Source organism: Hyperoodon ampullatus, assembly GCF_949752795.1.
Source record: "Hyperoodon ampullatus genome assembly, chromosome: 11".
NCBI lineage: Eukaryota > Metazoa > Chordata > Mammalia > Artiodactyla > Ziphiidae > Hyperoodon > Hyperoodon ampullatus.
In genome coordinates this window covers 60258633-60286358 of record NC_136924.1, presented here as the reverse complement: position 1 = coordinate 60286358, position 27726 = coordinate 60258633, and the positions used below count along the sequence as shown (strand labels likewise).

The 27726-nt window shown below is 43.5% G+C and overlaps 1 protein-coding gene across 1 annotated transcript; it reads left to right on the top strand.

Annotated features, from left to right (window-relative positions):
- Positions 1–1629: 1629 nt before the first annotated feature.
- CS (citrate synthase) lies at positions 1630–27726 on the top strand (the record flags this gene model as incomplete). Its single annotated transcript, XM_079715404.1, has 11 exons — positions 1630–1671; positions 16663–16713; positions 17329–17436; positions 18174–18239; positions 18922–19053; positions 19439–19627; positions 25570–25769; positions 26446–26575; positions 26700–26801; positions 26999–27208; positions 27520–27726. The coding sequence occupies 11 exons, from the start codon at positions 1630–1632 to the stop codon at positions 27688–27690; spliced, it is 1401 nt and encodes a 466-aa protein (XP_079571530.1). The 3' UTR covers positions 27691–27726.

Sequence of the window (27726 nt, the reverse complement as noted above, 5' to 3'; positions counted from 1 at the left end):
TCCTCTGGCCTGCGGGCTAGTCTCTATGGATAATTAACCAGAGAGAAGAAACCAGGTCATACTATTCTAGGGTTAGGAGGAAATCCTCTGTGAGATGCTAAATTGGGAGCAAATATTGATCAGTGGAGCTTTGAAGTCACCGAGGAGATAGCTGAGGTCAGTGCTCCCCTGGGGCACTGCTTGGCTTCTCTTTATGAAGTTCTTTCCTAAGATCTACCCATCTGATCCCCAAGCCAGAGAAGCATTGGTTGGTAGGTGTAAAGCTGAGTATAAGGAAACCTGGGAAGAGAAAATTGCATTTTTCTTTCTCTTTTTCCAAGTCCAAGCTATAAACTAGGTTCTTTATAAACAGGATCTATCTAAACCCGGCTTAGATGGTACTGAGACCTTTGAACTTTGTTACTTCTATGTGAGGAGATAAAAGGGCTGTCCACTTGGGCCTTGGGTCATTCCTCTCTGCCCTTGGGTCAATGACAATATCTTAGGAAGGTAGAAAGGTCCTAAGTTCTTGTCTACACAAAAGAATGAGTCAAGAATGATGTAGAAGATCACTTCAGTGCCATGGTTCATTTAATGGTCTCTGGGGAGCAGAAGATAAGAGTGTATAGAAGATAGCCAAGCAGGTATAAAGGTCCAGAGGCCCTATGGGAATGACGGGAGTGATGTGACAAAAAGGGAAGTGATTTTGGATGAGGGGTTGGTCTGCAGCTCCTGATCTTTTGGCTAGATGTGGGGTGGACTGTTTGTGTGGGGCTATGTGACTGGAGTGGCAGTGAGACTAATACCCAGGACCCAGAGGCTCTGGACTGCGCTGGAAAGCTTCATTTTAAGGGGGCGTTTGTAAGACGGGTTTCCTGGCATTAGTCACGGAACTGACAGCTGGCAAAGACCACTGGATATTCAGGCTCCTGCCTTTGCTTTCCTTCTCCACATTCTGGGTCTGTTGGTATCTATAATACCATGGCTTACCTCAAATGGTTTCCACCAAGTAGCTAACTCGGGCATCATAGCCTGTGTCCACATGATGTCACCTCTATGGCCATTAAGTCATTGACCAAAGACGTTGTTCAAGAAAGCACACCAAGGGATTAGAATCAGTTGTCGTGATAGTGTATTAAGGGGTTGGTTTCCGAGGACCTTCAAAGGTCGAAGTCCTTGGGGCTTTTCTCTAATAGCCACCTCACAATTAACCCCAAAGGTGTTAAGGATAAGGGGAAAAGCCTAAGTAAAGTTAACTGAGTTCTCAGGCACATACTTAACCACCTACACGCTTACCCCCTCCCATCCACCGTTAATTATCTTACCCCGGACGGTCCAATCCTCCCAGCCACAACTGCTGTTAACGGCTTAGGACCCGCCCCCCATGCACACTGGACCAATGGCTGAGCCCGGGGCGAATCCCTTGAGAGGGGGGGGGCGGGAGCGGGTTCCGGGCGGTAGGCGGAGCCTCACTGAGGACCCCGGGCTGGGCGCCGCCGCCGGCTCGTTTACCCTTTTCCTCAGCCGCCTCCTTTCAACCTTGTTCCCCTCGTCGGCGCGGCCTCTGGTGCAGCGGCGGCGGCGGCTCCCGTTCCTACCGCAGTTCTCTTCCCTCCTTCCCTCCCCGCCAGATCCCCAAGTTCGCCCACCATGGCTTTACTCACTGCGGCCGCCCGGCTCTTCGGAGCTAAGGTGAGCAACTAGGAGAGAGCGCGCCGTCCCAGGGTGGGGCTGAGGCGACTGCAGGCCCTCTAGCGCCGGGGTCTCCCTCCCCTACCCAGGCGCACCCCAGCGCATCTTAAAGGGGCCCTGCGCTTGGCTGGCCGCCAGCCCTGCGTGGCGCTCACAGGGTCATGTGCTTCGCTGGCCTCCCGGCCCCTGGGGGTGTTGAGCTCTGCACGCCCCGGCCTGCGGTCTTGGGCCGGTGGGGAGGCCGGACCCAGCTGTCACCCTGCCTGTCTGGGGTGGAAGAGGCGGGGATGCTTGGCCTTGGAAAAAGAACGAGTGGAGAACATAGGTGTTGTGTTCCATTGGAGTTAGGGAAAGAGCCTGTTTGGAGGAAGGGGCGGGGTAAGAGAAGTGGCAGGGGTGAGCAGGTGTGCTCACTCTACCCCTGGGCCAAAGCTGGAGCCTTGGCTAATTTCGGCTTCTGCTTTTGTAGAGAGGGCCTTGTCAGTTTCTGAACTGCCTACTTCCATTTCTCCAACCCAGTTATTTAAGCCTTTAGTGACCAAGCATAGCAGTTCCTGCTAGAGGAGTGCTACTCGGGTCCTCTTTGTCCTTGGGACTGTTGCACTTACTCTTTATATAGGAGGAGCTTGGGTGGGGTAGAGTGCTTGTGTGAAATCTGCATGATTATCACATATGATTGGGGGAAAAACCTTTCTGTTTTTTTCTCCAAACTGCAGGCTGATAAGTGAAGATATTGGGCAGGAAATAGTAATTCCAAGGTTACATGACTGGTCCTACTAGTTGCTCACTCAGGTTTTGCTGTTGCTCTTAAGTCTGCTCTACCCAGGAGAGACTCCTCTTATTCTTTGGGGCCCCTTACTTGACTTTTGCTGCCGTTGGAATCATAGGAATATTGTTGCAGGTAATGGTGCTTTCAATTTCATATTGCCAAAATTACTTTTGTCTCTGGGCAACTTGGCTCCTTAAACAGAGAAACTGGTGTGCTGAGGGAGTCCCAGCCTTCTAATCCAAGCAGGGACAGTCCCACAAGTGACCTTGGCTCCTGCAAAGAACTTATACTTTCTCTTCTGCATACAGATTAAAGTTGCCAGCACCTGAGGGGAGGAAGGGAAACCTTAGAATTGTTTTGGCTTACTGTGTTATCTTGCATGGTTGGTGATAAGGTGAAGCATGTAGGATTTACAGGTTTTTCCAAGTACTCAGCAGCAAGGTGGAGGCTGATCATTTGGGAGATACTTGTCTTACCTGACGGTAGTTCCTTCTGCTGCCAGGGAACAGGGTAAGGAAACCTCTTGGGAAATGAAGCAAGTTCTAGATAGTGTTTTGGCAGAATAGGGGACACTATAATTAGCTCATTCCAGAGCTGCTAACGCAGACCAGATAATCTAACCCTACAGTTCGCAAAAGCCTTTAGAATTTACATTCGAATTTATTTTGCCTCTTAAACCTCTGAGGAAACTCAGAAAGCTTCTGGGTTGACAGGGCTACCTAACTGTAGTGATCATTACTGTTTTGTTTACTTTCCTGTTAGAGACGGACCTGAGGATCCCAAAACCCTGTATATTGGAAGCCATTAGAAGGCTTTCGACCCTTAAAACTAACAAAGCCTAACAGATTGAGGAGTAGAAACTTTCTGAGATCTAAGCAGTTAACAGCTAGGATACCAAGAAGCCTTTCAGTTTGTCAGTATTGCTAGCACCTGCCTGAGCTTTCCAGATTAGTCTGCAGTTTAATGGTACTCAATTTTACTTTTGCTAGTAAGGTAGGCTTTAGAAGGCAAAAATAGTCTTCTAGCCTGCTACTGTGATTCTCAAGGTCAGGTGTAGTTCGCGTTTCTGAGAAATGTTTTTAACCTTGCTAAGAGACACAAATACTAGTCATTGTTCTGTTGCTCCACCCTACCCACTGTCAGGTAATTTAATGAACACCTGAGTTGGAGAGACCACCTCATTCAGAGCCTTGAGATTATTTTGACTTCTTGTTTACCTGAATGAATTTCTACTAAGCAGTGGCTTTAGTATTAGCTGTGGGTGCCTTAGCTTTGTGCTGTAAATACTGTCTTTTCATAGGTGATCTGGGTTGGGAATTAGAGTAGGGCCACCAGTTAACTTTTGGATTCATGCCAAAGTGACTTAACCAACCCTAGTTGCTTCTTGTATCATTGAGAATTGCTCCTCCAAGCTAGGATGTTTGATAACTTTGCGTGAATCAATCCAGAAGTGTTTCTAGATTATTCCTAGACTTTCTCAAGACTCTTAATACCTGTGATTCCTCTACAGCAGACGTACACCACTGCACATCTCTTCTATAAACCCTAGTCTGAAATTGGGTTCTACAAAACTGAGTCAGTTTTGTCCTGTGAAGTGTTAGTTAGGCTTAAAGCCCCAAACTTTTAAGGGCAAGCACTCAAATCTCTTTGCCTTCATTTTGATTATCAGCCAACCCAAAGTAATGGCAATTCCTTGACGCTTACTAGATGGACCAAAGATGAAAAATGGAGAATAAATCCTCATCATGTGCTAATGGTGGTATGATTGCATTTGTTCTTCCTAGTGGTCTTTAGCTTGGTAGCAGGTGAATGCATGGGTGTGGGGAGGCATTGAGGTGAGCCGTGGTGAAGTGGATAATCAGAGAAGGGAAGGCTGGCATTCCTAGTTCTTAGAGTCCAAGTGGGCAGAAGGCAGGAAACCAGACTTGGTGGATCTCCCTAAAGCCACAGAGTAATTCCTTCTGCCCTCTTTTCAGTGTCCTATGTGATAGAGTTGAATAGGATTTGAGTGAAATTAAAAAACAGTAGTGAGGCAGCTTTAGCAATGGCTCTTAGGATCTGACTGTCTTTCACTTCTCCCTCAACTTGCCTCAATTCCTATATTTCTTTTAACATGTTACCATTTTTTAAAAAATTAATTTTACTTATTTATTTTTGGCTGCATTGGGTCTTCATTGCTGTGTGTGGGCTTTCTCTAGTTGCAGCAGGAGGGGGCTACTCTTTGTTGTGGTGCGCAGGCTTCTCATTGCAGCGGCTTTTCTTGTTGCAGAGCATGGCCTCTAGGTATGCGGGCTTCAGTAGTTGCAGCACGTGGGCTCAGTAGTTGTGGCATACGGGCTGAGTTGCTATGCAACATGTGAGATCTTCCTGGACCAGGGCTCGAACCTGTGTCTCCTGCATTGGCAGGCAGATTCTTAACCACTGCGCCCCAGGGAAGTCCTTAACATGTTATCATTTAAAAAGCTCTGGGCTTCCCTGGTGGCGCAGTGGTTGAGAGTCCGACTGCCGATGCAGGGGACACGGGTTCGTGCCCCTGTCCGGGAAGATCCCACATGCCGTGGAGCGCTGGGCCCGTGAGCCATGGCCGCTGAGGCTGTGCGTCCGGAGCCTGTGCTCCGCAACGGGAGAGGCCACAGCAGTGAGAGGCCTGCGTACCGCAAAAAAAAAAGGCTCCGTAAGTAAGTTCACAGTGGGCATCATCACCTGAGGTGCTTCTTCACATTGCACATTCATGAATCCTACCTTCAGATTCTGATTCAGCAAAGGTGGGATGGATCTGGAAACTTGTATTTTTTCAAGTGTCTCATTTGACTGCTTGGTGATCCCCTCCAGTTGGGCCAGTAAAGCCACCAACTGTGTTTAATGTATATATGAAGCTTTGAGTGTCTTGGCTTTTTTTTTTTTTTTTTTTTAGTGATTATTTTTAAATGACTTTAGAAATAACTATTCTAAGAAATAGTCTGATTTAGACTATTTCTCTGGGTTTGTCTTCCTAGGCTTTTTTTTCAAATGCCTTAGGAAAAGTTTCTTGTAAATCCCTGAAACAAAGCATTGTAAGAACTAGTAGAAGTGAGGGAACAGTTTCTAGTCCCTGAAAAAGTAGTACAGTGACAGATCCTATATACGTTATTCAGTAGGGTACGCTTAGTGTGCACATAATAAGTAGATGTTCAGCAACTATTTGTTAAAGAACAGTAAAAATTTCTCTGAAAGGAAAATTAGGACTCGATTCTTTTCTGAGTCTGAATTGGTGTCCTTTCCCGTCTTCTTCACTGAATAATCAGCAAACCTTTAGCAAAGGGTCTGTTAGACAATGAGAGTTCAGAATTATTAAGGAAACTCTTGTGAGTATGAAGGGCATCACAGTATGAAATCTGAAGATTGCTCAGGCTATTAAGTGGCCTGACCCAAGTAGTGCAGGCAGACTTCCAGTATCACCATTGTGAAACACAGATGTTAAATGGCTTTAGTTCTCTGACCTGGTTCTGGGGAGAGAGGAGCCTTTGTCCTATGTGTGTTCTTTTTCACTTAATGCAAGTTGTTTCTTCTGCATTGGAAGCCTTTGCAGCACAAGATTTTTCCTACAGTTATCAGTGAATTATATTTGCTTCATCAACCAGTTCTGCTGGCTTGGCAAGCTCTGATCTTTTGTTGATGAAGGACAAGGCTCTAATAAAAACAGGAGCATCTCTCACAAGATTTTTTTTAATTTTTAAATTGAGGTATAGTTGATTTACAATATTATATTAGTTTCAGGTATACAACATAGTGATTCAACATTTTTTAGATTATACTCCATTTATAGCTGTTATAACGTATTGGCTATGTTCCCTGTGCTGTACAATATATTCTTGTAGCCTATTAATTTTATACACAGTAGTTTGTAATCTCACAAGTTTGTTGTTAGAGCTCCTGGATATGTGGCAGGATATGTTCTGAATGTGCCTAGGATAGGGAATCAAAGGAAATTTGGCTTTTCCCATGTAGAGTAAGGGTCCTAGATGTGGATCAATGATGATAATAGGCTAGGAGGAATAAGAGAGAAATAACCACATTATTGAGTAAGTGCTTATCCAAATGGTATTCTACTGTTCCCAGAGTTTGGGGGAGAAGGGAGTAGTTTTTTGGGGGGGGGGCTGTGCTGGGTCTTCCTTGCAGTGCTTGGGCTTCTCTACAGGCTCCACAGTGCGTGGGCTTCTCTCTAGTTTGGCTCTCTATTTGGGGTGCGCGGGCTGCAGAGCGCACGGGCTCAGCAGTTGCAGCACACGGGTTTAGTTGCCCTGTGGCATGTGGGATCTTAGTTCCCCGGCCAGGGATTGAACCCGCGTCCCCTGCATTGGAAGGCAGATTCTTAACCACTGGACCACCAGGGAAGTCCCGAGAAGGGAGTAGTTTTAACTGATTTTTGTTAAGTGATTTCGCCAATACCCTGTTCCAGAAATACCCTAAGTATTTTAAGCAAGTCTTTCGCAGAATTTCCTGCATGTATTATTTGTCCTTTTCCTTCCTTGGCCCTTTAAGATAGAGGTTCCTTTAATTATATTTTTCCATCCTAACATAGCACATTTGAGAGCTACAGCCCATTTCTATCAATAATAGCCAGCTCACTAAAAGAGTTATTGCAAGGGGTGGCAGCATATGAGGTTTGAAAATCCTTTTAGTGATTGTGATACCCCCATCCTGTAGAGAATCCTGGCTGTCAGACATTGCGAGCCAGGCCCTTATCCTTGGAAGTAGCTCTCTCCATCTCTCACCATGAAGGAGCTGACCTATTGAGTGAGGTGACTGCCTGATTCACCTGACAGGTGCTGTTCCAGTAGGATGACTTCACACGTGGCATGCAACCAGAAGCCAAAAGCCCCGCTGCCACACCTCCAGAACTGGGGGAGGAGCTGGGAGGTGAAAGTTCAGGGATGACTCAGAGATTTGTAATCTGCTTGTTGCATCTGTGAGTATAGCTTGGATGTACTATACAAAGCCATTTAGCAGCTTTCCTTGGCAGCCAGGAGTAGATGCAATGAGGTATATAGCCTAGGATATGACAGTCCTCTAACATCTCCTGTCTAGATTTGCTTGCTGGTGAGGATTATGGTTAGTTAAATTTGTTTCCTATCCTTGAGACTCTTCTCTTGGTCAGGAGGCCCTTAGGAAATTAGGGCTTTATTTCCTGTTCTACAGCTAGAGGGAATTATCCATTCTCCCCTTCCTCAGGCTTGACTGCCTCTTTCCTGGAATCCAACTCCACGAGAGAGTTGTGACACGAGTTGGTAGGTAATAGGCCAGCACATTTCTAAGAAACAAATATTTATTGATCTCAGCTATACAGAAGGCACTGTTCTAGATGCCTTCATGCAAATGATTTCATATAGTCTACTTGTCTACCCTGCAGTTGGCTTTGTTGTTACCAGTTTAGAGGTGTGAAAATTGAAACTAGAAGTTAGGTCATACAGCCATGGTAGCACAGCAGGATAGTGGCAGAACCTGGATTTAGGACTTGACCCTTGATAACACCATATTCCAGGCTCTTTATATTCTACCTTTCTGCTTCCTTGCTTAATGCTTTAAACCATGGATGTTTCTTAAACTTTATTGTTCATAGGAATCACTTAGTGAGTTTGTTAAACTGGAGATTTGGATTCAGTAGGTCTGAGGTGAGGCCCAAGATTCTGCATGTCTGACAAGCTCCAAGTAATGCTTATATTGCAGGCTAGGCATTCATATTTTAAATAGCAAGGCTTTTGAGTACCTTTACGTATATGTCCTTGTTGGAGCCTTAGAATCAGACTTTGAGCTAAGTAGCTTGAGTATTATCCTAAATGTGGAGAGGGAAAGGGAAACAGTAGTTAGTTGTTTGCTTTGGATGTCTCAGTTATTTAGTAATGGAGCTGGGACTAGAACCCAAATTTCCTTTCCTAATTCCAAGGCATGTGCTTTGTGCTCTGTCTTCTACATCATTAGATAAAGTTGTCCTAACTTGAATTTTTCCTATTCTAGCCTTTTGGGTGGTCATATCAATGAATTGCTGCTTTAAAAATCCTTCATATTTCTTTAGTTTTTTCCCTAGGCTGCAGGGTGAGCTAAAATATGACTAAATTTGACATTGAAGGGTGCTAGAAAGTGGCCATACTATTTAATTTTCTACACTTGTTATATAACAAAAAGAGAGCACTTGCTGTGAGTCAGGCATGGTTTTAAGTAAATATTGACCTAATTAATTCTCATAGCAATGCTTTGAGGTAGGTACTATTATTGTTCCCATTTTACAAATATTTTCTCAGGTCCTTTCTCTCTCTCTCTCTCCTTCTGGGACCCGTATAATGCGAATGTTGGTGCGTTAATGTTGTCCCAGAGGTCTCTGAGACTGTCCTCATTTCTTTTCATTCTGTTTTCTTTATTCTGTTCTGCGGCAGTGATTTCCACCATTTTGTCTTCCAGCTTGCTTATCCGTTCTTCTGTCTCACTTATTTTGCTACTGATTCCTTCTAGTGCATTTTTTATTTCAGTTATTGTATTGTTTATCTCTGTTTGTTCTTTAGTTCTTCTAGGTCTTTGTTAAACATTTCTTGTATCTTCTTGATCTGTGCCTCTATTCTTTTCCAAGATCTTGGATCATCTTTACTATCATTACTCTGAATTCTTTTTGGGTAGATTGTTCTCATTTTACAGATAAGGAAATTGAAGCACAGAAAGATTAAAGGACTTGGCTAGGGTCACACAGCCAGAAATCTAGTAGGAACATAATATACTAGCTTTATTCTATAGCTACATAGCCACGCTCTCCACAAACTAGCATTGCTTTGCAAATTGGAGATCTGGCTAAGAAGTGTTGCTGATGGAGGTTAGGGACAGTTGAGATCAGCTCTCCTTAAGTTACTTTTGAGATGCCTCATTAAATGGCAAAGACACTCTCTACAAAGGAAATTAAGACTTTGCTGGTGGTAGAAGTGGGGTGATAGTTTAGTTCCAAGTTCCTCTTCCCTAACCATTCCTTTAAAGTAGCATGCATATAAAAAGATCTGAGAATTGAGTATAACTAAGCAGCAGTCATGACCTATCTGACGCCTTTAAATGATGTTTCATTCTTACAGCCTTGTTAGGTGACCTTCCACCCTTTTCTTTCCAATTTCTTTTTTTCTTTTTTTACCTTAAATGAAGTAAAAGGAGAAGGAGGCTCATTGATTCTAGTAGTTCTCTCTCACAAGGGGAAAAAACTATTTTTGTCTGGCTCTCATTCTGTCTGCTGAGCTTGGATAGATTTTTTTCTTTTGCCTAAGATGTAACTTTAAACTATTCTTATAATCCTTCCTCTTGCCAATGAAGCAGCCAGCCATTACAGAAACTTCAGCATGGTTTAGAAGTGGAAAAATTATCATTATGGAGAGATTTCAACTTCTTTTTTCTCTATGATGGTATGTTTCCCTATAGCCTCTTTAAAAACAAAACAGAACCACAACAACCAACTACCCACAATTAAAAGGCCTGTTGAGTGCTGATGTGGTCTCTGGGAGATAGGGCCTCTATTATAGGGAATCTGTGGGACCATGGAGCATGGAATAGCTTGAACATGGTTAGCACTGTAGAACAATAGTTTGAATTTATTCACAAGTTTTCCCTTGTTCACTTTTTGGTGACTAGTAAGAAAAAGCAAAGTTCTTTCTTTTTTTTTAAAATTAATTAATTTATTTGGCTGCCTTGGATCTTCGTTGCAGCACACAGGATCTTCGTTGAGGCATGCGGGATCTTTAGTTGTGGCATGCAGACTCTTTTAGTTGCGGCATATGGGATCTAGTTCCCTGACCAGGGATTGAACCCAGGCCCCCTGCATTGGGAGCGTGGAGTCTTAGCCACTGGACCACCAGGGAAGTCCCCAGGAACGTTATTTCTTGAGTGCTGTGTCTGGCTCCCATGCTCGCTGTGTAAGATGAACAGCATAAAGGGCTGTTTGTGCTGCGTGCTTTCTGCCCAAATGGTCCTCAGTGAGCTAGAGGAGATTGTTTAGGAAGTTAATGAAAGGAGTTGCAGGCAACCCTGGTTAACAAGTTGAGGTGTTCTCCCTTTGTTTTAGGGCCATATTAGCTTGTTTTCTGCTCTCTAAATTTAGCTTTGGATTGATTCTTTCTAAAATAACATTTTCTGAAGGGTCTCTTCCCTTTTCATTTCTCCCTCCTGCCCCAACAGAAAGAGGGGTACTAACTTCTAAAAAGCCTCAGGCCCTACTAACTCTCACCTTAGGCATGTAGTGTTTTGGAATTTATACAGTAGCACTAGTTCAAATGATTTTCAGCACAACCAGACAGCAATGCAATACAGTCAGCTCTTTGTGGGTTCTGCATCTGCGGGTTCTGCATCCACAGGTTCTGCGTCTGTGGGTACAACCAACTGTGGATCAAAAATATTAAAAAAAAAATATTCCAGAGAGGTTTCCCTGGTGGCGCAGTGGTTAAGAATCCACCTGCCAATGCAGGGGACACGGGTTTGAGCCCTGGTCAGGGAAGATCCCACGTGCCGTGGAGCAACTAAGCCCGTGCACAACAGCTACTGAGCCTGCGCTCTAGAGCCCATGAGCCACAACTACTGAGCCCACGTGCCACAACTACTGAAGCCCACATTCCTAGAGCCCGTGCTCCGCAACAAGAGAAGCCACTGCAATGAGAAGCCCGCGCATTGCAACAAAGAGTAGCCCCCACTCGCCACAGCTAGGGAAAGCCTGCACGCAGCAGCAAAGACCCAATGCAGTCAAAAATAAATAAATAAAATAAATAAATTTAAAATTCCAGAAAGTTCCAAGAAGTAAAACTTGAATTTGCCACGTGCTGACAATGATTTGCATAACATTTACTTTGTATTTACAACTATATAGCATTTATAGTGCATTAGATATTGTAAGTAACTTAGAGGTGATTTAAAGTATATGGAAGGGGGGCTCCCCTGGTGGCTCAGTGGTTAAGAATCTGCCTGCCAATGCAGGGGACACGGGTTCAAGCCCTGCTCTGGGAAGATCCCACATGCCGCAGAGCAACTGGGCCCGTGAGCCACAATTACTGAGCCTGCGTGTCTGGAGCCTGTGCTCCGCAACAAGAGAGGCTGCGATAGTGAGAGGCCCGCGCACTGCGATGAAGAGTGGCCCCCGCTTGCCACAACTAGAGAAAGCCCTCACACAGAAACGAAGACCCAACACAGCCATAAATTAATTAATTAATTTAAAAATAATAATTAAATAAATAAATTAAAAAAAAAGAAAAATAAAGTATATGGAAGGGGACTTCCCTGGTGGTGCAGTGGTTAAGAATCCGCCTGCCACAAGCATGTACCATGGAGAAAAGACAGCCTCTTCAATAAGTGGTGCTGGGAAAACTGGATAGCTACATGTAAAAGAATGAAATTAGAATACTCCCTAACACCATACACAAAAAGAAAACTCAAAATGGATTAAAGACCTAAATGTAAGGCCAGGCACTATAAAACTCTTAGAGGAAAACATAGGCAGAACACTCTATGACATACATCACAGCAAGATCCTTTTTGACCCACCTCCTAGAGAAATGGAAATAAAAACAAAAATAAACAAATGGGACCTAATGAAACTTAAATGCTTTTGCACAGCAAAGGAAACCATAAACAAGACGAAAGACAACCCCCAGAATGGGAGAAAATATTTGCAAATGAAGCAACTGACAAAGGATTAATCTCCAAAATTTACAAGCAGCTCATGCAGTTCAATATCAGAACAACAAACAACCCAATCCAAAAAATGGTCAGAAGACCTAAATAGACATTTCTCCAAAGAAGATACACAGATTGCCAACAAACACACGAAAGGATGCTCAACATCACTAATCATTAGAGAAATGCAAATCAAAACTACAATGAGGTATCACCTCACACCAGTCAGAATGGTCATCATCAAAAAATCTACAAACAGGGCTTCCCTGGTGGCGCAGTGGTTGAGAGTCCGCCTGCCGATGCAGGGGACACGGGTTCGTACCCCGGTCCGGGAAGATCCCACATGTCGCGGAGCAGCTAGGCCCGTGAGCCATGGCAGCTGAGCCTGCGTGTCCGGAGCCTGTGCTCCGCAACGGGAGAGGCCACAACAGTGAGAGGCCCGCGTACTGCAAAAAAAAAAAAAAAAAATCTACAAACAATAAATGGTGGAGAGGGTGTGGAGAAAAGGGAACCCTCTTGCACTGTTGGTGGGAATGTAAATTGATACAGCCACTATGGAGAACAGTATGGAGGTTCCTTAAAAAACTAAAAACGGAACTACCGTACGACCCAGCAATCCCACTACTGGGCATATACCCTGAGAAAACCATAATTCAAAAAGAGTCATGTACTACCAGGTTCATTGCAGCTCCATTTACAATAGCCAGGACATGGGAGCAACCTAAGTGTCCATCGACAGATAAATGGATAAAGAAGATGAGGCACAGGGCTTCCCTGGTGGCGCAGTGGTTGAGAGTCCGCCTGCCGATGCAGGGGACGCGGGTTCGTGCCCCGGTCTGGGAAGATCCCACATGCCGCGGAGCGGCTGGGCCCGTGAGCCATGGCCATTGAGCCTGCGCGTCCGGAGCCTGTGCTCCGCAACGGGAGAGGCCACAACAGTGAGAGGCCCATGTAACGCAAAAAAAAAAAAAAAAAAAAAAAAAAGAAGATGAGGCACATATCTACAATGGAATATTACTTGGCCATAAAAAGAAATGAAATTGAGTGATTTGTAGTGAGGTGGATGGACCTAGAGTCTGTCATACAGAGTGGGGTAAGTCAGAAAGAGAAAAACAAATCCTGTATGTATTCCATATATATGGAATCTAAAAAAAAAAAATGGTTCTGAAGAACCTAGGGGCAGGACAGGAATAAAGATGCAGATGTAGAGAATGGACATGGGGACACGGGGAGGGGGAGGGGTAAGCTGGGACAAAGTGAGAGAGTGGCGTGGACTTACATATACTGCCGAATGTAAAATAGCTAGTGGGAAGCAGCCACAGGGAGATCAGCTCAGTGCTCTGTGACCACCTAGAGGGGTGGGATAGGGAGGGTGAGAGGGAGATGCAAGAGGGAGGTGACATGGGGATATATGTATATGTATAGCTGACTCACTTTGTTATAAAGCAGAAACTAACACGCCATTGTAAAGCAATTATACTCCAATAAAGATGTTTAAAAAAAAAAAAAAGAATCCGCCTGCCAGTGCGGGGGACACAGGTTCGAGCCCTGGTCTGGGAGGATCCCACATGCCGCGGAGCAACTAAGCCCGTGCGCCACAACTACTGAGCCTCCGCTCTAGAGCCCACGAGCCACAACTACTGAGCCTGCGTGCCACAGCTACTGAAGCCCGTGCGCCTAGAGCCCTGCTCTGCAACAAGAGAAGCCATCACAATTAGAAGCCCGTGCACCGCAACGAAGAGTAGCCCCCACTCACCCGCCACTAGAGAAAGCCCATGTGCAGCAACGAAGTATATGGAAGGATGTGCTTATTAGGTTATATGCAAATACTACAACATTTTATATAAAGAACTTGAGCTTCCTCGGATTTTGGTTATCTGTTGGGGGTAGGGATCCTGGAACCAATTCCCCCTTGAATACTGAGGGATGACTGTAGTTACTAGAAAAGGTGTCTCTGACCTTTTGGTGAAAGGAGGAGAGGTGTAGACTTTATTCACAGTGTGTGTGTGTGTGTGTGTGTGTGTGTGTGTGTAATCTTTAGTTTGCATGGTGCTTCCATATCCATTGTAATTTAATCATCACAAGGCAACCCTGTGAGATGTGTGGTAGATATCAGCACCATTTTATAGATGAGGACACTGGGGCTTATTTTGACAATCTCATTTTATCTTCAAAATAATCTTGTGGGGACTTCCCTGGTGGTCCAGTGCTTAAGACTCCGTGCTCTAATGCAGGGGGCACGGGTTCGATCCCTGGTCTGGGAACTAAGATCCCACGTGCCGTGCACAGCGAAAAAAGAAAAAAAATCTTGTGAAGAAAAGTCAACCTCCTTGCCTCAGTCCTTACAACTTGATAGTAGTATAACTGGTTGTCTTTTTCTTTTTTTTTAAACACTACAAGTTAGGTATTATTTTTATTTTTGTTTATTTATTTGGCTGTGCTCGGTCTTCATTACGGTGTGCAGGCTTCTCTAGTTGTGGTACATGGGCTCAGTAGTTGTGGTGTGCAGGCTCTCTAGTTGTGGCCTGAGGTCTTAGTTGCCCTGCAGCATGTGGGATCTTAGTTCCCCAACCAGGGATCGAACCCGTGTCCCCTGCATTGGAAGGTGGATTCTGGACCACCAGGGAAGTCCCTGGTTGTCTTTTTCAAAGGCAATGTTGAACTTTCTGTTGCAACTGAGCAATCTTCATAGAAAGGTGTTTTTCTTGTGGGGAAAAATTCATCTCTAAACATAGCCTAGCTACACTATTTATATTTACAATTGCCAAGATATGGAAGCAACCTAAGTGTCCATCAAGAGGTGAATGGATAGGGCTTCCCTGGTGGCGCAGTGGTTGAGAGTCCGCCTGCCGATGCAGGGGACACGGGTTCGTGCCCCGGTCCGGGAAGATCCCACGTGCTGCGGAGTGGTTAGGCCCGTGAGCCATGGCCGCGGAGCCGGTGCTCTGCAATGGGAGAGGCCACAACAGTGAGAGGCCTGCGTACCGCAAAAAAAAAAAAAAAAAAAAAAAAGAAGATGAATGGATAAAGAAGCTGTGTTGTATATATACAATGGAATACTACTCAGCCATAAAAAAGAGTGAAATTTTGCCATTTGCAGCAACGTGGATGGACTTGGAGTATATTATGTGAGTGAAATAAGTCAGAGAAAGACAGATACTAATTACTTATATGTGGAATCTAAAAAAGAAAACTAGTGACTATAACAAAAAAGTAAAAGACACTGATATAAAGAATAAACTATAGTGGTACAGTGTGGGGAGGGGAAAGATGGGGTAGGGGGTTAAGAGATCCAAACTACGTATAAAATAAACCATAAGGATATATTGTACAGCACAGGGAATATAGCCAGTATTGTATAATAACTATAAATGGAATATAACCTTTAAAAATTGTGAATCAAAAAAAAAAAATTGTGAATCAGGGCACTTCCCTGGTGGTCAGTGGTAAAGAATCCACCTCCAGTGCAGGGGACGTGGGTTCGATCCCTGGTCAGGGAACTAAGATCCCACATGCCGTGGGGCAACTAAGCCCACATGCCACAACTACTGAGCTCGCACGCCACAACTACTGAGCTCGCGCACCTCAACTAGAGCCCATGTGCCTCAAACTACAGAGCCCACGCGCCCTGGAGCCTGCGTGCCACAACTAGAGAAGAGAAAACCCACAGGCCACAGCTAGAGAGAAGCCCGCGCACCACAACAAAGAGCTCTGACGCCACAACGGAAGATCCTGGGTGCCACATCTAAGACCCAGTGCAGCCAAAAATAAATAAAATAAATAATAAATCTTTTAAAAAAATTGTGAATCACTATGTTGTATACCTGAAACTTATATAATACAGTACATCAACTATAGCTCAATTTAAAAAAAAATTCCTTTGGTACAGGTGTGTAGGTGATAAACTCTCAGCTTTTGTTTACCTGAAATGTCTTTATTTCACCCCCTTTAAGATTTCTTCCTCACCTGGGTACACAACTCTAGCTTAGTAATTATTTTCTCTCAATATTTTAAAGATAATTTACTAGTTTTCTAGTTTCCATTGCTGTTGTTGAGCAGTCTGTTGGTTGTTACTTTGTAGATATTCTGTTTTCTCTGTGCTTTTTCCAGGAGCATATCAGGTAGTGTTGTAAAAGGCTGCTTCCACCTGTGGGCTCTCCGAGACTGGAGAGGTTGAAGTGTTGCCAAAAGGCTAGGTGCTGAAGAAACCTTACCAGCTGGGTTAAGTAATTGATCAGTTTCCTCATTTGCTTTTCTCAGAGCTGTTGTCGACTAGAGTGGGATGGACTGGGTACTTTAACAACTGCCTCTCTGACGTTTCTTCTGTGCCTAACAAAGCCCAGCCATAGAACCCAGGTGATTGGAGAGTCTCTTCAGGGAATGCTAATGAAGCTGTTGCTTCCAGACTGGTAACTCTTTCCAGGTTGCTCAAGGCTTTATAGCTTTCTTATATCAAACTGTCCTTAGAGGCTAAAATGAAGAGAGGTTGAGTCACTGTAACTCCTTTCTAATACATAGGAGGGAGGACAACTGCATAAGGTTTTGTGTTTTCTTTGCAGAATGCATCCTGTCTTGTTCTTGCTGCCCGGCATGCCAGTGCTTCTTCCACGGTAAGGTTTGGAAAAGAGGACTGAGAATCATTGAGGCAGCTTGACCCTGGGATGGGGAGGGGTGGTGGGCTACTACCCAGCCTCTTATCATTATCCTGAGTATCTCCTGGAGGTTTCCAGTTGTTATTATTGTTACAAGTATTATCACTACTACTACTTTAAGATAGCTAAAGCACTGTGGACATGATAAGGACTGTGGGGTTTTGGCTGGGAAAAGTAGCTCTGTAATGTACTTCAACAAAAGTACCATTCTCTTCAGTGACTATCTTTCCCATACAACGAAATGTTGGAGCTTATGGTATTGGTTGGAAATTAGACTATTCTTAAGTTTATAATTTAATGGCAGTAAGTAATTCACATTATTGGGCAACCATCATCACTATTCATGGCCAAAAGTTTTTCATCTTCCCGAATTGAAACTGTACCCGTTAAACAACTCCCCATTCCCTTCTTGCTCTGCCTAATTCTTTTACCCTCATCTGTATAGAGAAGTTGACCAGACTTCGCTGGCAGGTAGAGAAAGCCAAATTCTAAAAAGCAGTCTTAACATACCTACTTTGCAGAAATCTAATCAATATTTTGATCATCACTTAGCCTCTCTACTTCTCATTTTAGAATTTGAAAGACATATTGGCTGATCTGATACCTAAGGAGCAGGCCAGAGTTAAGACCTTCAAGCAGCAACATGGCAAGACGGTGGTGGGCCAAATCACTGTGGACATGGTAAGGGTTGTAGTGTTTTGCCTGCAAAAAGTAGCTCTGTAATATGCTTCAACAAAAGTACCATCCTCTTCACTGATTGTTCAAAGCAGTCTGTCCCATATAAGGAAATGTTGAAGCTTATGGCGTTTGTTAGAAATTAGACTATTCTTTTCTATAAATTTAATAGTTGAGGCTAACCTAATTCATGTATGGGAGGGATAAATGAAGTTTTTATTCCTTTTCCCAACCCCTTAGCTTTTGGGCCCAAGGCTCTCTGTCTTTGAGTTGATGCTGTGCTGATCATCCAGTTAAACCACAGCTCTAGCAGGCCTTCTAGAACAGCTTTAGGATGGTTTCTTCTTCAGTCCTAAGAGTCTAAGCAGCTCAGATGATAATTTCACAGCAGTGTTTAGCCATTGGTCTCCATCTCCTTTCCCTACAGTCAATCCCATTCTGTTTACTTCGGTTGGTGGGAATGAGAGGATAAAAGTGGGCAGGAGAAAAAAAATAAGAAAAGGGAGCAGAGGCAAAAATACTAACTAAAGGTAGTGATTTCTCAACTTAAAAAATTCATTTCTAGTGTTAGCAGTCTTCCTTTCAAAGTTCCATTCTATAGTAAGTTAACTCCTCAGAAATCTTCCCCCAAATGAAGTCTAGCAAGTCAGAGAATAAATTTCCTCTCCCAGATCCCATGAAGCACTAACAAGCTCTAGCCTGAATTATTCAGACAACTGGTTACATCCTCTTCTTTTCTTTAGATGTATGGTGGCATGAGAGGCATGAAGGGATTGGTATATGAAACATCAGTTCTTGATCCTGATGAGGTAAGAGACCCTCATATCAATCACTAATAATCACTGATTTTACTGACCATTGTGCACACCATGGATTAGACCAGCGGTCCCCAACCTTTTTTTGCACCAGGGACCAGTTTTTTGGAAGACAGTTTTTCTGCGGATGGGTCAGGGGTGATGGTTTCTGGATGATTCACATGCATTACATTTATTGTGCACTTTATTTCTATTATTATTACATTGTAATATATAATGAAATAATTATTCAACTCACCATAATGCTGACAGGAGGCGGAGCTCAGGCAGTAATGCCAGTGATGGGGAGTGGCTGGAAATACCGGTGAAGCTTCACTCGCTCGCCTGCCGCTCACCCCCTGCTGTGCAACCTGGTTCCTAACAGGCCACAGACCAGAACCGGGGTTCCGGGGACCTCTGGCTTAGAGCACTAAGGGTGAGGAGAACAAAATTAAGCACCTACCTGTATATTTTGGAAGGTGAAAATAGGTATATATGGAATAACTGAAGAGCGAGTTTACCTTTTTAATATATCAACTAGTAAAACTAAAAGTACAAAGCAGGAGTAAGTTACCTAAAGATTTGCTCTTTAAAAGTTCTAACTTGTTGACAGGTCTGATGAAAGTGGGATCAGTCAATTATGTGACTTTGAGGCTAACAAACTTAAGATTTGTAATCCTTACTCTTCTCCCTCAAGGGCATCCGTTTTCGAGGCTACAGTATCCCTGAATGCCAGAAACTGCTGCCCAAGGCTAAGGGTGGGGAAGAACCCCTACCAGAGGGCTTATTTTGGCTGCTGGTAACTGGACAAATCCCAACAGAGGAACAGGTAAGCAGAAGGACACTAGCGCGTCTCATTCGCCTCCTTCTTTGCCTTTTTCTGATCTCAGACACTGAATCCTCATCTGGTTATTGGTGGTAGTTTATAGAGGGGAAGGAATCAGAGCAGAGTTCTGCTGTATAAGTGGACTGTATTGAATTCTCTTGGATTTTCTTTACTCAGAGGTCACTGTCTTTTTATTTTTTTATTTTTAATTTTGGCTGCACTGCACAGCTTGCAAGATCTTGTTTCCCCAGAATTGAACCTGGGCCCCCATCAGTGAGAGTGCCGAGTCCTAACCACCAGACCGCCAGGGAATTCCCATTGTTTTCTTATTTCTCTTCTTTTTCTTTTTTTCTTGCCTAGTGTTTTGAGCAATGTCTCCCTTTCACAGGTATCTTGGCTCTCAGAAGAGTGGGCAAAGAGGGCAGCTCTGCCTTCCCATGTGGTCACCATGCTGGACAACTTTCCCACTAATCTACACCCCATGTCTCAGCTCAGTGCAGCTATTACAGCTCTCAACAGTGAAAGCAACTTTGCCCGAGCATATGCAGAGGGTATCAACCGAGCCAAGTACTGGGAGGTAGGAAACTTTGCTGTGATGATTGATGTTTGATGGAGATTCAAAGGACTTGAGTGTGAAGGAAGAAAAAGGAATGTAGAGTCCTTAGGAAAATTACTACCCTGAGTTATGACAGAAACTCATTTAACAAAATTTTACTGTAGGCTTGCTTTTTATCCGTCTTTGGAATTACAAAGATAAATGAAGCATGCTTTCTATCACCAAGGTTATTGATTTAGTTAGGGTGATATACACATAAAAAAGAAACTACGGGCTTCCCTGGTGGCACAGTGGTTGAGAATCCGCCTGCCAATGCAGGGGACATGGGTTCGAGCCCTGGTCCAGGAGGATCCCACATGCCACGGAGCAACTGGGCCTGTGTGCCACAACTACTGAGTTGCGCACCACAGCTGCTGAGCCTGCATGTCACAACTACCGAGGCCCACGTGCCTAGAACCCATGCTCCACAACCGGAGAGGCTGCTGCAGAGAAGCCCGCACACCACAATGAAGAGTAGCCCCCGCTCGCCGCAGCTAGAGAGAGCCTGTGCACAGCGGTGAAGACCCAGTGCAGCCAAAAATAAATATAAATAAAATAAATCAATTTATTATAAAAAAAAAAAAAGAAACTACAATTCAGTAATCTTGCTGGAATAGAGGTGTGTACACTGTGCTGTTGGAACATTGAAAAAGATGTGACTTAACTGCAGAGCCCCCGAGGAAGGTTTTGCAGAGTAGTCTCACTCTGGCCCCAAAGGGTCCCTTCTTCTCTTCAAATAAGGAGAACCATTTATTTATGTATGTATGTATGTGTGTATGTATGTATTTATTTATTTATAGCTGCGTTGGGTCTTTGTTGCTGTGCACAGGGTTTCTCTAGTTGCAGTGAGCAGGGGCTACTCTTTGTTGTGGTGCACAGGCTTCTCATTGTGGTGACTTCTTGTTGCAGAGTACAGGGTCTAGGCGCTCGGGCTTCAGTACTTGTGGCATGCAGGCTCAGTAGTTGTGGCACATGGGCTTAGTTGCTCCGCAGCATGTGGGATCTTCCCAGACCAGAGCTCAAACCCGTGTCCCCTGCATTGGCAGGTGGATTCTTAACCACTGTGCCACCAGGGAAGTCCCCAGATAAGGAGAACCTTGAGAATTTAGAAGAATGGCAGCTAAGGCAACTCTGGAGGTTAGGAGGACTAATGCCAGTCAGCCACAGTTTGGACTAACCCACTCAAGATACCTGTCAGGAGTGGAAGGGTGGTTAGTATCCTGGAAGTAGGATCCAAAAAGCAAATGAGCTTTATTCTCTGAAAATGAAATGTGATCTTAATAGTTTGAACTCTGTGGTTAGAGTATGAGAAGATTGTTGGCCTTGTCCTAGCGCATAGGACATAATTCCTTCCATCCTCTTTCCAATACCCCACATACTCATAAACACTGGGTAAAGTACAATTTATCTGGCTAGGTTTACAGAAGGACATCTCATTTTCTTTTGTTTCTTATTTAGAGACAGGTAGTATAGGAACAGAAAAGTTCCTTTCTGCAAAGCAGATACACTAAAGGATTTTTGACCAGGAGAAGGTCCCCAAAGAGTTCACTATGAGGCAAGGCACAGAGTAGCATGGCCCACTGGTCTGATGAAATCTCCTTGGGGTTTTGGCAAATCCCACTTCACTGGATTGATCAATATTTATTCAGTGCCAACTGTGTATAGAGAATTGTGTTTGCTGTTGGGGGAAAGAGGGAAAGTTTGCAATTGATACTAGTCTGGTTGGCTTTGAGGAGGAAGGTATAGGAATGATGCAAACTAAACCTATTCACAAGCATTTATAAAGTCACACATCAGCAGGTTCAGAAGGTTGTATAACCTGAATATGTTGCTTTTCATTTTCTTTTTAAAATACTGTTCAAGTAATTGTTATCTGTGTAGGTCACCATAACAGAAAAGGTTAAATCAGGGCTTCCCTGGTGGCGCAGTAGTTGAGAGTCCGCCTGCCGATGCAGGGGACATGGGTTCATGCCCCGGTCTGGGAAGATCCCACATGCCGCGGAGCGGCTGGGCCCGTGAGCCATGGCCTCTGAGCCTGTGCGTCTGGAGCCTGTGCTCCGCAACGGGAGAGGCCACAACAGTGAGAGGCCCACATACCGCAAAAAAAAAAAAAAAAAAAGGTTAAATCAAGGCCAACAGTTCTTCTATTTTAAAACTTGTCTTTTAGAAATTGACCACTCAGAAGTGCCTGTTACTTCTTACAGTGCTGTTGTGTTGACTGTTGTAGAGTTCTTCATACTTTGCAATAAATACCTATATTTCCCAGGTATCCAAACATGCTGCATTGCTTCACACTGTCCTTTATTGAATCAGGAAAATGCATCTTGTTCTTCTCTGCTTGCTATGCCTCCATTTCAGTGTACAGCCATTGACTGGTTGTCCTGCCACCTCTTTGTGAGATATCATCTGAGGGTGGCTATCTTGAGGTGAACATTGTATTTCAGGACTTTGCCAACCTGGAGAGTGTTTCTAAGCAATACCGATATATCTGTCAGCCTCAGGATGTGCGTCTAATAAGTTCACACTGAACAAAAATTAGCACCAGTAACTGCTTTAGTGGAGCTTGGTGCTCTTTTGCTGCCATATCCTATCTCTCTCAAAGATCAGACATGCTATTTCAGTTTAGTTCTCTGTCTTGGTTAATTTAACCATGCTACTTTAGTAGAATTACCTGATAGCATTCAGCTGGTTATTTCTGTTTAAAATTTTATGTTAAGGAGTATATGTGATCTAATTCTCTACTAGAATCATCAGTTCATGCTGTTTTTTACATATACCTCAAGAGGATGATCTTCCTACAACTTTTCTTCCATAACAGTTTACATGACTTTAGATAAATAGTGTAATCTATTGAGGTGAAAAAGTTAGGTCTTTTACTAATTGACTTAACTTCACTCGTGACTAGGAGATTACTCTGATGAACCAGCGGTTTAATTTTGAAGTAGCCTTAAGATATTGTTGAATTGGGTAAAATTTGCAAAGTAGCTGACAGATGAGGTTTTTCTAGTAAGGCATATGAACAGTATATGTAGGTTTTGAAGCTGTTTAATCTATAATAAAATCATCATCCCAACACCTAACAACTCTTGAAAACATGCCAAATATTAGCTTAAATGTTTTATATTCATTATCTGATTTAATCATCAGAACAACCCAATGAGGTAGATGTCACTGATGTCATTTTACTGAATGGGAAAGCTGAAGATTAGAGAAAATAAGTAGCTTGCCCAGGGTCATGCAGCTAGTAACTGGTAGAGACCAGATTGAGACTTGAGTTTGCTTCACTCTAGGGTCTCTTCACCATTAATACTGGCTCTCCTCTTTTTCTGTGTCTTCTTTATAATGACTGATAGCTAACACAACATTGTAAATCAACTATACTACAATAAAAAAAATTTTTTTAAATGACTGATAGCTAAATACTTGGCCAGAATTTCTCTAGCACTAGAGATGCTAGCTCACAATGATGATTATGGTCAGTTTTGTTACCTTTATTCCAGGCAGTTGTGATGGTGGCGTGTTTTGTCTTTTTTTTTCTGAGAGTTTAAAGATGAAGAATGAGTTGGTACCAGTAGCTAAATAGCACCTCAGTCTTAGTTTATTAAAGAAGAAATAAGGAGGCGTTCTCTGTCAGTGTGTTTGTTTGTTTATTTAACCTCTTGACTGTACAGCTTTACCACTACAAAAAGCAGGGTAAAGATCCCACACTGTCATACCTGGTCTGATACTTGCTGCTTTATAAACTTCATCCTCAGTGGTAGAAGTTGAAACAGTCCTCTTTTTGTAGTTTCTTTATGTTGTGGTCATTCATACTTTACAAATGATTTTGAAAGTTAGTACATACTCCACAGATACCAGTTTGCCTGGCCCAGGATCTTGTTCTTGGCATTCTGCTAATGAATCCAGGTCCCTTAGAACTGCATATCCTTGATGCAGGCTTCTGGAAATAACCTACTTCCTTGGGGGATGTAAATCTGCAAGGAGGTATGGTTAATAGTATGATTATCATGTAAGTAATCTGAGAACTTGCAAGTGTTAGCTAAGTACTTCTTGCTTCAAGTAGCTTTTTAATTTTGGCAGTATTCTCATTGAATCTTGGTGGCATTGACAAAATTCACTGAGTACTCAAGTAACAGATGACTTCACAGAGATTATCTCATTTAGGCTAGTTATTATAGATTTTGTTCTTTGTTCCAAAAAAACTACCAAAACCTCATGACTTCTTACAGGAACATTTAGCCAGTTAGCTTGATAGGACAGCACTATGTAATGTCACTCAGCAAGTATTTTCTCCACACTTTCAATGTACTATGACTGAAAGTAGAAAATTTTTTTATTATTTTGTTTTGTTTTGTGTTTTTATTTTGGCCGCATTGCATGGCTTGCAGGATCTTTCCCAACCAGGAATTGAATCCAGGCCCTGGCAGTGAAAGCACCGAGTCCTAACCACTGGACCGCCAGGGAATTCCTGAATTTTTTTGTTATTAAAAGAAAAAACTTGGGGGGCTTCCCTGGTGGCGCAGTGGTTGAGAGTCCGCCTGCTGATGCAGGCAACACGGGTTCGTGCCCCGGTCCGGGAAGATCCCACATACCGCGGAACGGCTGGGCCCGTGAGCCATGGCCGCTGAGCTTGCGCGTCCGGAGCCTGTGCTCCACAACGGGAGAGGCCACAACAGTGAGAGGCCCGCGTACCGCAAAAAAAAAAAAAAAAAAAGTCTTGCTAAAGAAATTGAACATGAATCTGCTCAAACCTCTAGCTCTATCAGTCTGTCAGAAATACAGTGGACAGAGGAACATGTTAAATAACATCACAGGTATATAACTAGCAAAATCTAAACTGTGGGAAATTCTACAGGACAAATGATCTGATTTTCCACAAATAAACTGCAAAGTAAAAAAAGGACAGCATAAGAGGGAACTTAAATTAATTAAAAAGACTTCAGAGACATGTCAGACAATTGCAATGTGGGCTATTTTCAGTGAAATAGAAAATGAGGGGGAGCTTTATAATAAATGAATGAGGTAGGGGGGGACTTGAATACTGAGTAGATAGTTAATGATATTGAAGAATTGTTAAATTCTTTTCAGTAGGATAATGGTTTTGTGATTTTGATTATGAAGGACCTTTATCTTTTAGAGATACATGCTTAAATACTTACATGTTATATATGATATCTGGGATTCACTCAAAATAATTTGGGAGATGAGAGGGGAAAGTAAGGGTATAGATGAAACAAGCATGGCCATGAGTTAATAATTATTTAAGCTAGATGATGCTTATTAGCTGAGTGGGTAACCTTGTGCCCCCGTTTTTACAAATGAAGGCTATGTTACCTTACAGGACTATTGTAAGAAAAGAAAAAAATGAAAATAATATATCTAGCACAGTACCTGTTATATAGTAAGTGCTTAAAAAAATGGAAGCCTTTGTTAATAACTCACAATTGAATGCCACTGTTTGACCCTTGGCATATATGGTGAATTTTCCTTGAAAGATGGAACATAGAATTATTAAAACCTAGTGTCTTAGCACATTCTTTGAGTGCAAAGTCATGTAGTGGAAAAGATCATGGTTAAACATATAAGGGTTCAAAATCGGACTTTGGCATTTAACTGAATGCTCTGAGCCTCAGTTCCCTTTTCTGTAAAATGGAGGTCATTATATACTTTGTAGAATGGGAAAAAATTGGGAATAATGTTTTAATATACATGAGATAGTTTGTATAAATCCCTTAATGCGGTGCCTGGGTCATAAGTTATTCAGTTAAATGGTCATTGTTGTTATACTCCATTTATAATCACCCAGCATAGAATCATCAATCCAAATAGCCCAGTCCATAGAGAACAAACACCATCCCTGCCTAATTCTTCCTTGTTGATAATTCCTCTTCTTTTTTTCTCCATTTTCCTCTTCTCCCCATCAGTTGATTTATGAAGACTGTATGGATCTGATTGCAAAGCTACCTTGTGTTGCAGCAAAGATCTACCGGAATCTCTATCGAGAGGGCAGCAGTATTGGGGCCATTGATTCTAAGCTGGACTGGTCCCACAATTTCACCAACATGTTAGGCTATACTGACGCTCGGTTCACGGAGCTCATGCGCTTGTACCTCACCATCCACAGGTGAGGGAGACCCAGCAACCATAGCCACCAGGTGCCTGGATTGGTGGTGAATATTAAGAAAAACTCCTTGGGACTTCCCTGGCAGTCCAGTGGTTAAGACTCTGCGCTTCCACTGCAGGGGGGCATGGGTTCCATCCCTGGTCGGGGAATTAAGATCCTGTATGCCATGCAGCATGCCAAAAAAAACCCAAACTCCTTAACAGGTGGTAGGCAGCAAGGAGGTGGAAAAACAGCATATGGGATGGTACAAGGCAAGAACGGGGTCTGGTAAAGAAGGTCAGGAGGTCTAGAAAAATTACCATAACCACGCTAAGAGTAAGATAGTGCTTCTGGCTAGGAAAAGGTACTAGCTGCTCACGTTAGACAGGTCCTTTGGCTTTCCAGGAGCTCCCTCTTCTGGCCATTGCTGCAGTGAGAGTCAGGGAGCTTGGCACGCAGGCCAGGCATCATCAAGCAGTAACCTCTCCAGCCCTGTGGATTAGTGAACAAAGGCTGATAGTAAGATTGGGACATCTCTTACAAGAGCTTATGTATAAGTGACTAGCTATAGGCTGGTGTGAATCCATAGCTAGGCTAGTATGTGACAATAAGAGAACAGCAAGGACTGTGTTTCAATAATCTGCCCCTTTTTTCTCCTTTCTCTTGGCCTTGATTCTCCTTTCTTACTTCCCCACAGTGACCATGAGGGTGGCAATGTAAGTGCCCATACCAGCCACTTGGTGGGCAGTGCCCTTTCAGACCCCTACTTGTCCTTCGCAGCAGCCATGAATGGGCTGGCAGGGCCCCTGCATGGACTGGCAAATCAGGTAAGACTGTTTTTTTTCTTCTCCTGCTCCGTGTTTTTCTTACTCCTATGCTTTGTTTCTGATCCTGGCGTTCTCTCCTAGCATATGCATTGACACTCTTTTATTCTCCAAACCTTACCCACAGGAAGTACTTGTTTGGCTGACACAACTACAGAAGGAAGTTGGCAAAGATGTGTCAGATGAGAAGTTACGAGACTATATCTGGAACACACTCAACTCAGGACGGGTAAGCAGAGATGCTTAGCAACTAGGAAAGAAGCCAAGACTCAAGTTCTATAATTTGGAAGAATGAAGGAGAAAAGAATGAGATAACTCCCTAAATTAGAGGCGATTTTTTTCCCATTTGTCTACCCTAAAGAATTCAGAAGAGACAAAAATTTCTACCTGAGAATACAACTGGTTTTCCCCCCCTATCCTTTGCAGGTTGTCCCAGGCTATGGCCATGCAGTACTAAGGAAGACTGATCCACGATATACCTGTCAACGAGAGTTTGCTCTGAAACACCTGCCTCAGGACCCCATGTTTAAGCTGGTTGCTCAGCTGTACAAGATTGTGCCCAATGTCCTCCTAGAGCAAGGCAAGGCCAAGAATCCTTGGCCCAATGTAGATGCTCATAGTGGAGTACTGCTCCAGGTGAGTCCTTCTTTCCCTGCTTTCCTCTAATTTATACCAAACCTTACTGTTCTCTGCCATGCACAAAATCAACTCCCTAGTCAGAGCAAGGACTCTCACACCTCCTTCCTTACCCTTTTGTTAAAGTTGCCTATGGTGGGGGAGGTGTGGGCTGGAGGAAAGGGGTGCTTTCCTTTCAGAATCCAGTTGCTATACTTTTCCCAGTCATTTCTATTTAAGGCTAACTGGGTTAAGGTTTTTAATCAATCTGGACTTGTACATGCCACTACCTGTGGGCCTTTAACAAAACCTGTTTCTCTTTTACCTTACAGTACTATGGCATGACGGAGATGAATTACTACACAGTCCTGTTTGGGGTATCACGGGCACTGGGTGTATTAGCACAGCTTATCTGGAGCCGAGCCCTGGGCTTCCCTCTAGAGAGGCCCAAGTCCATGAGCACAGACGGTCTGATGAAGTTTGTGGACTCTAAGTCAGGGTGAAACTGAAGACTGGGAGGAAACTAGTTACCAGAAAGT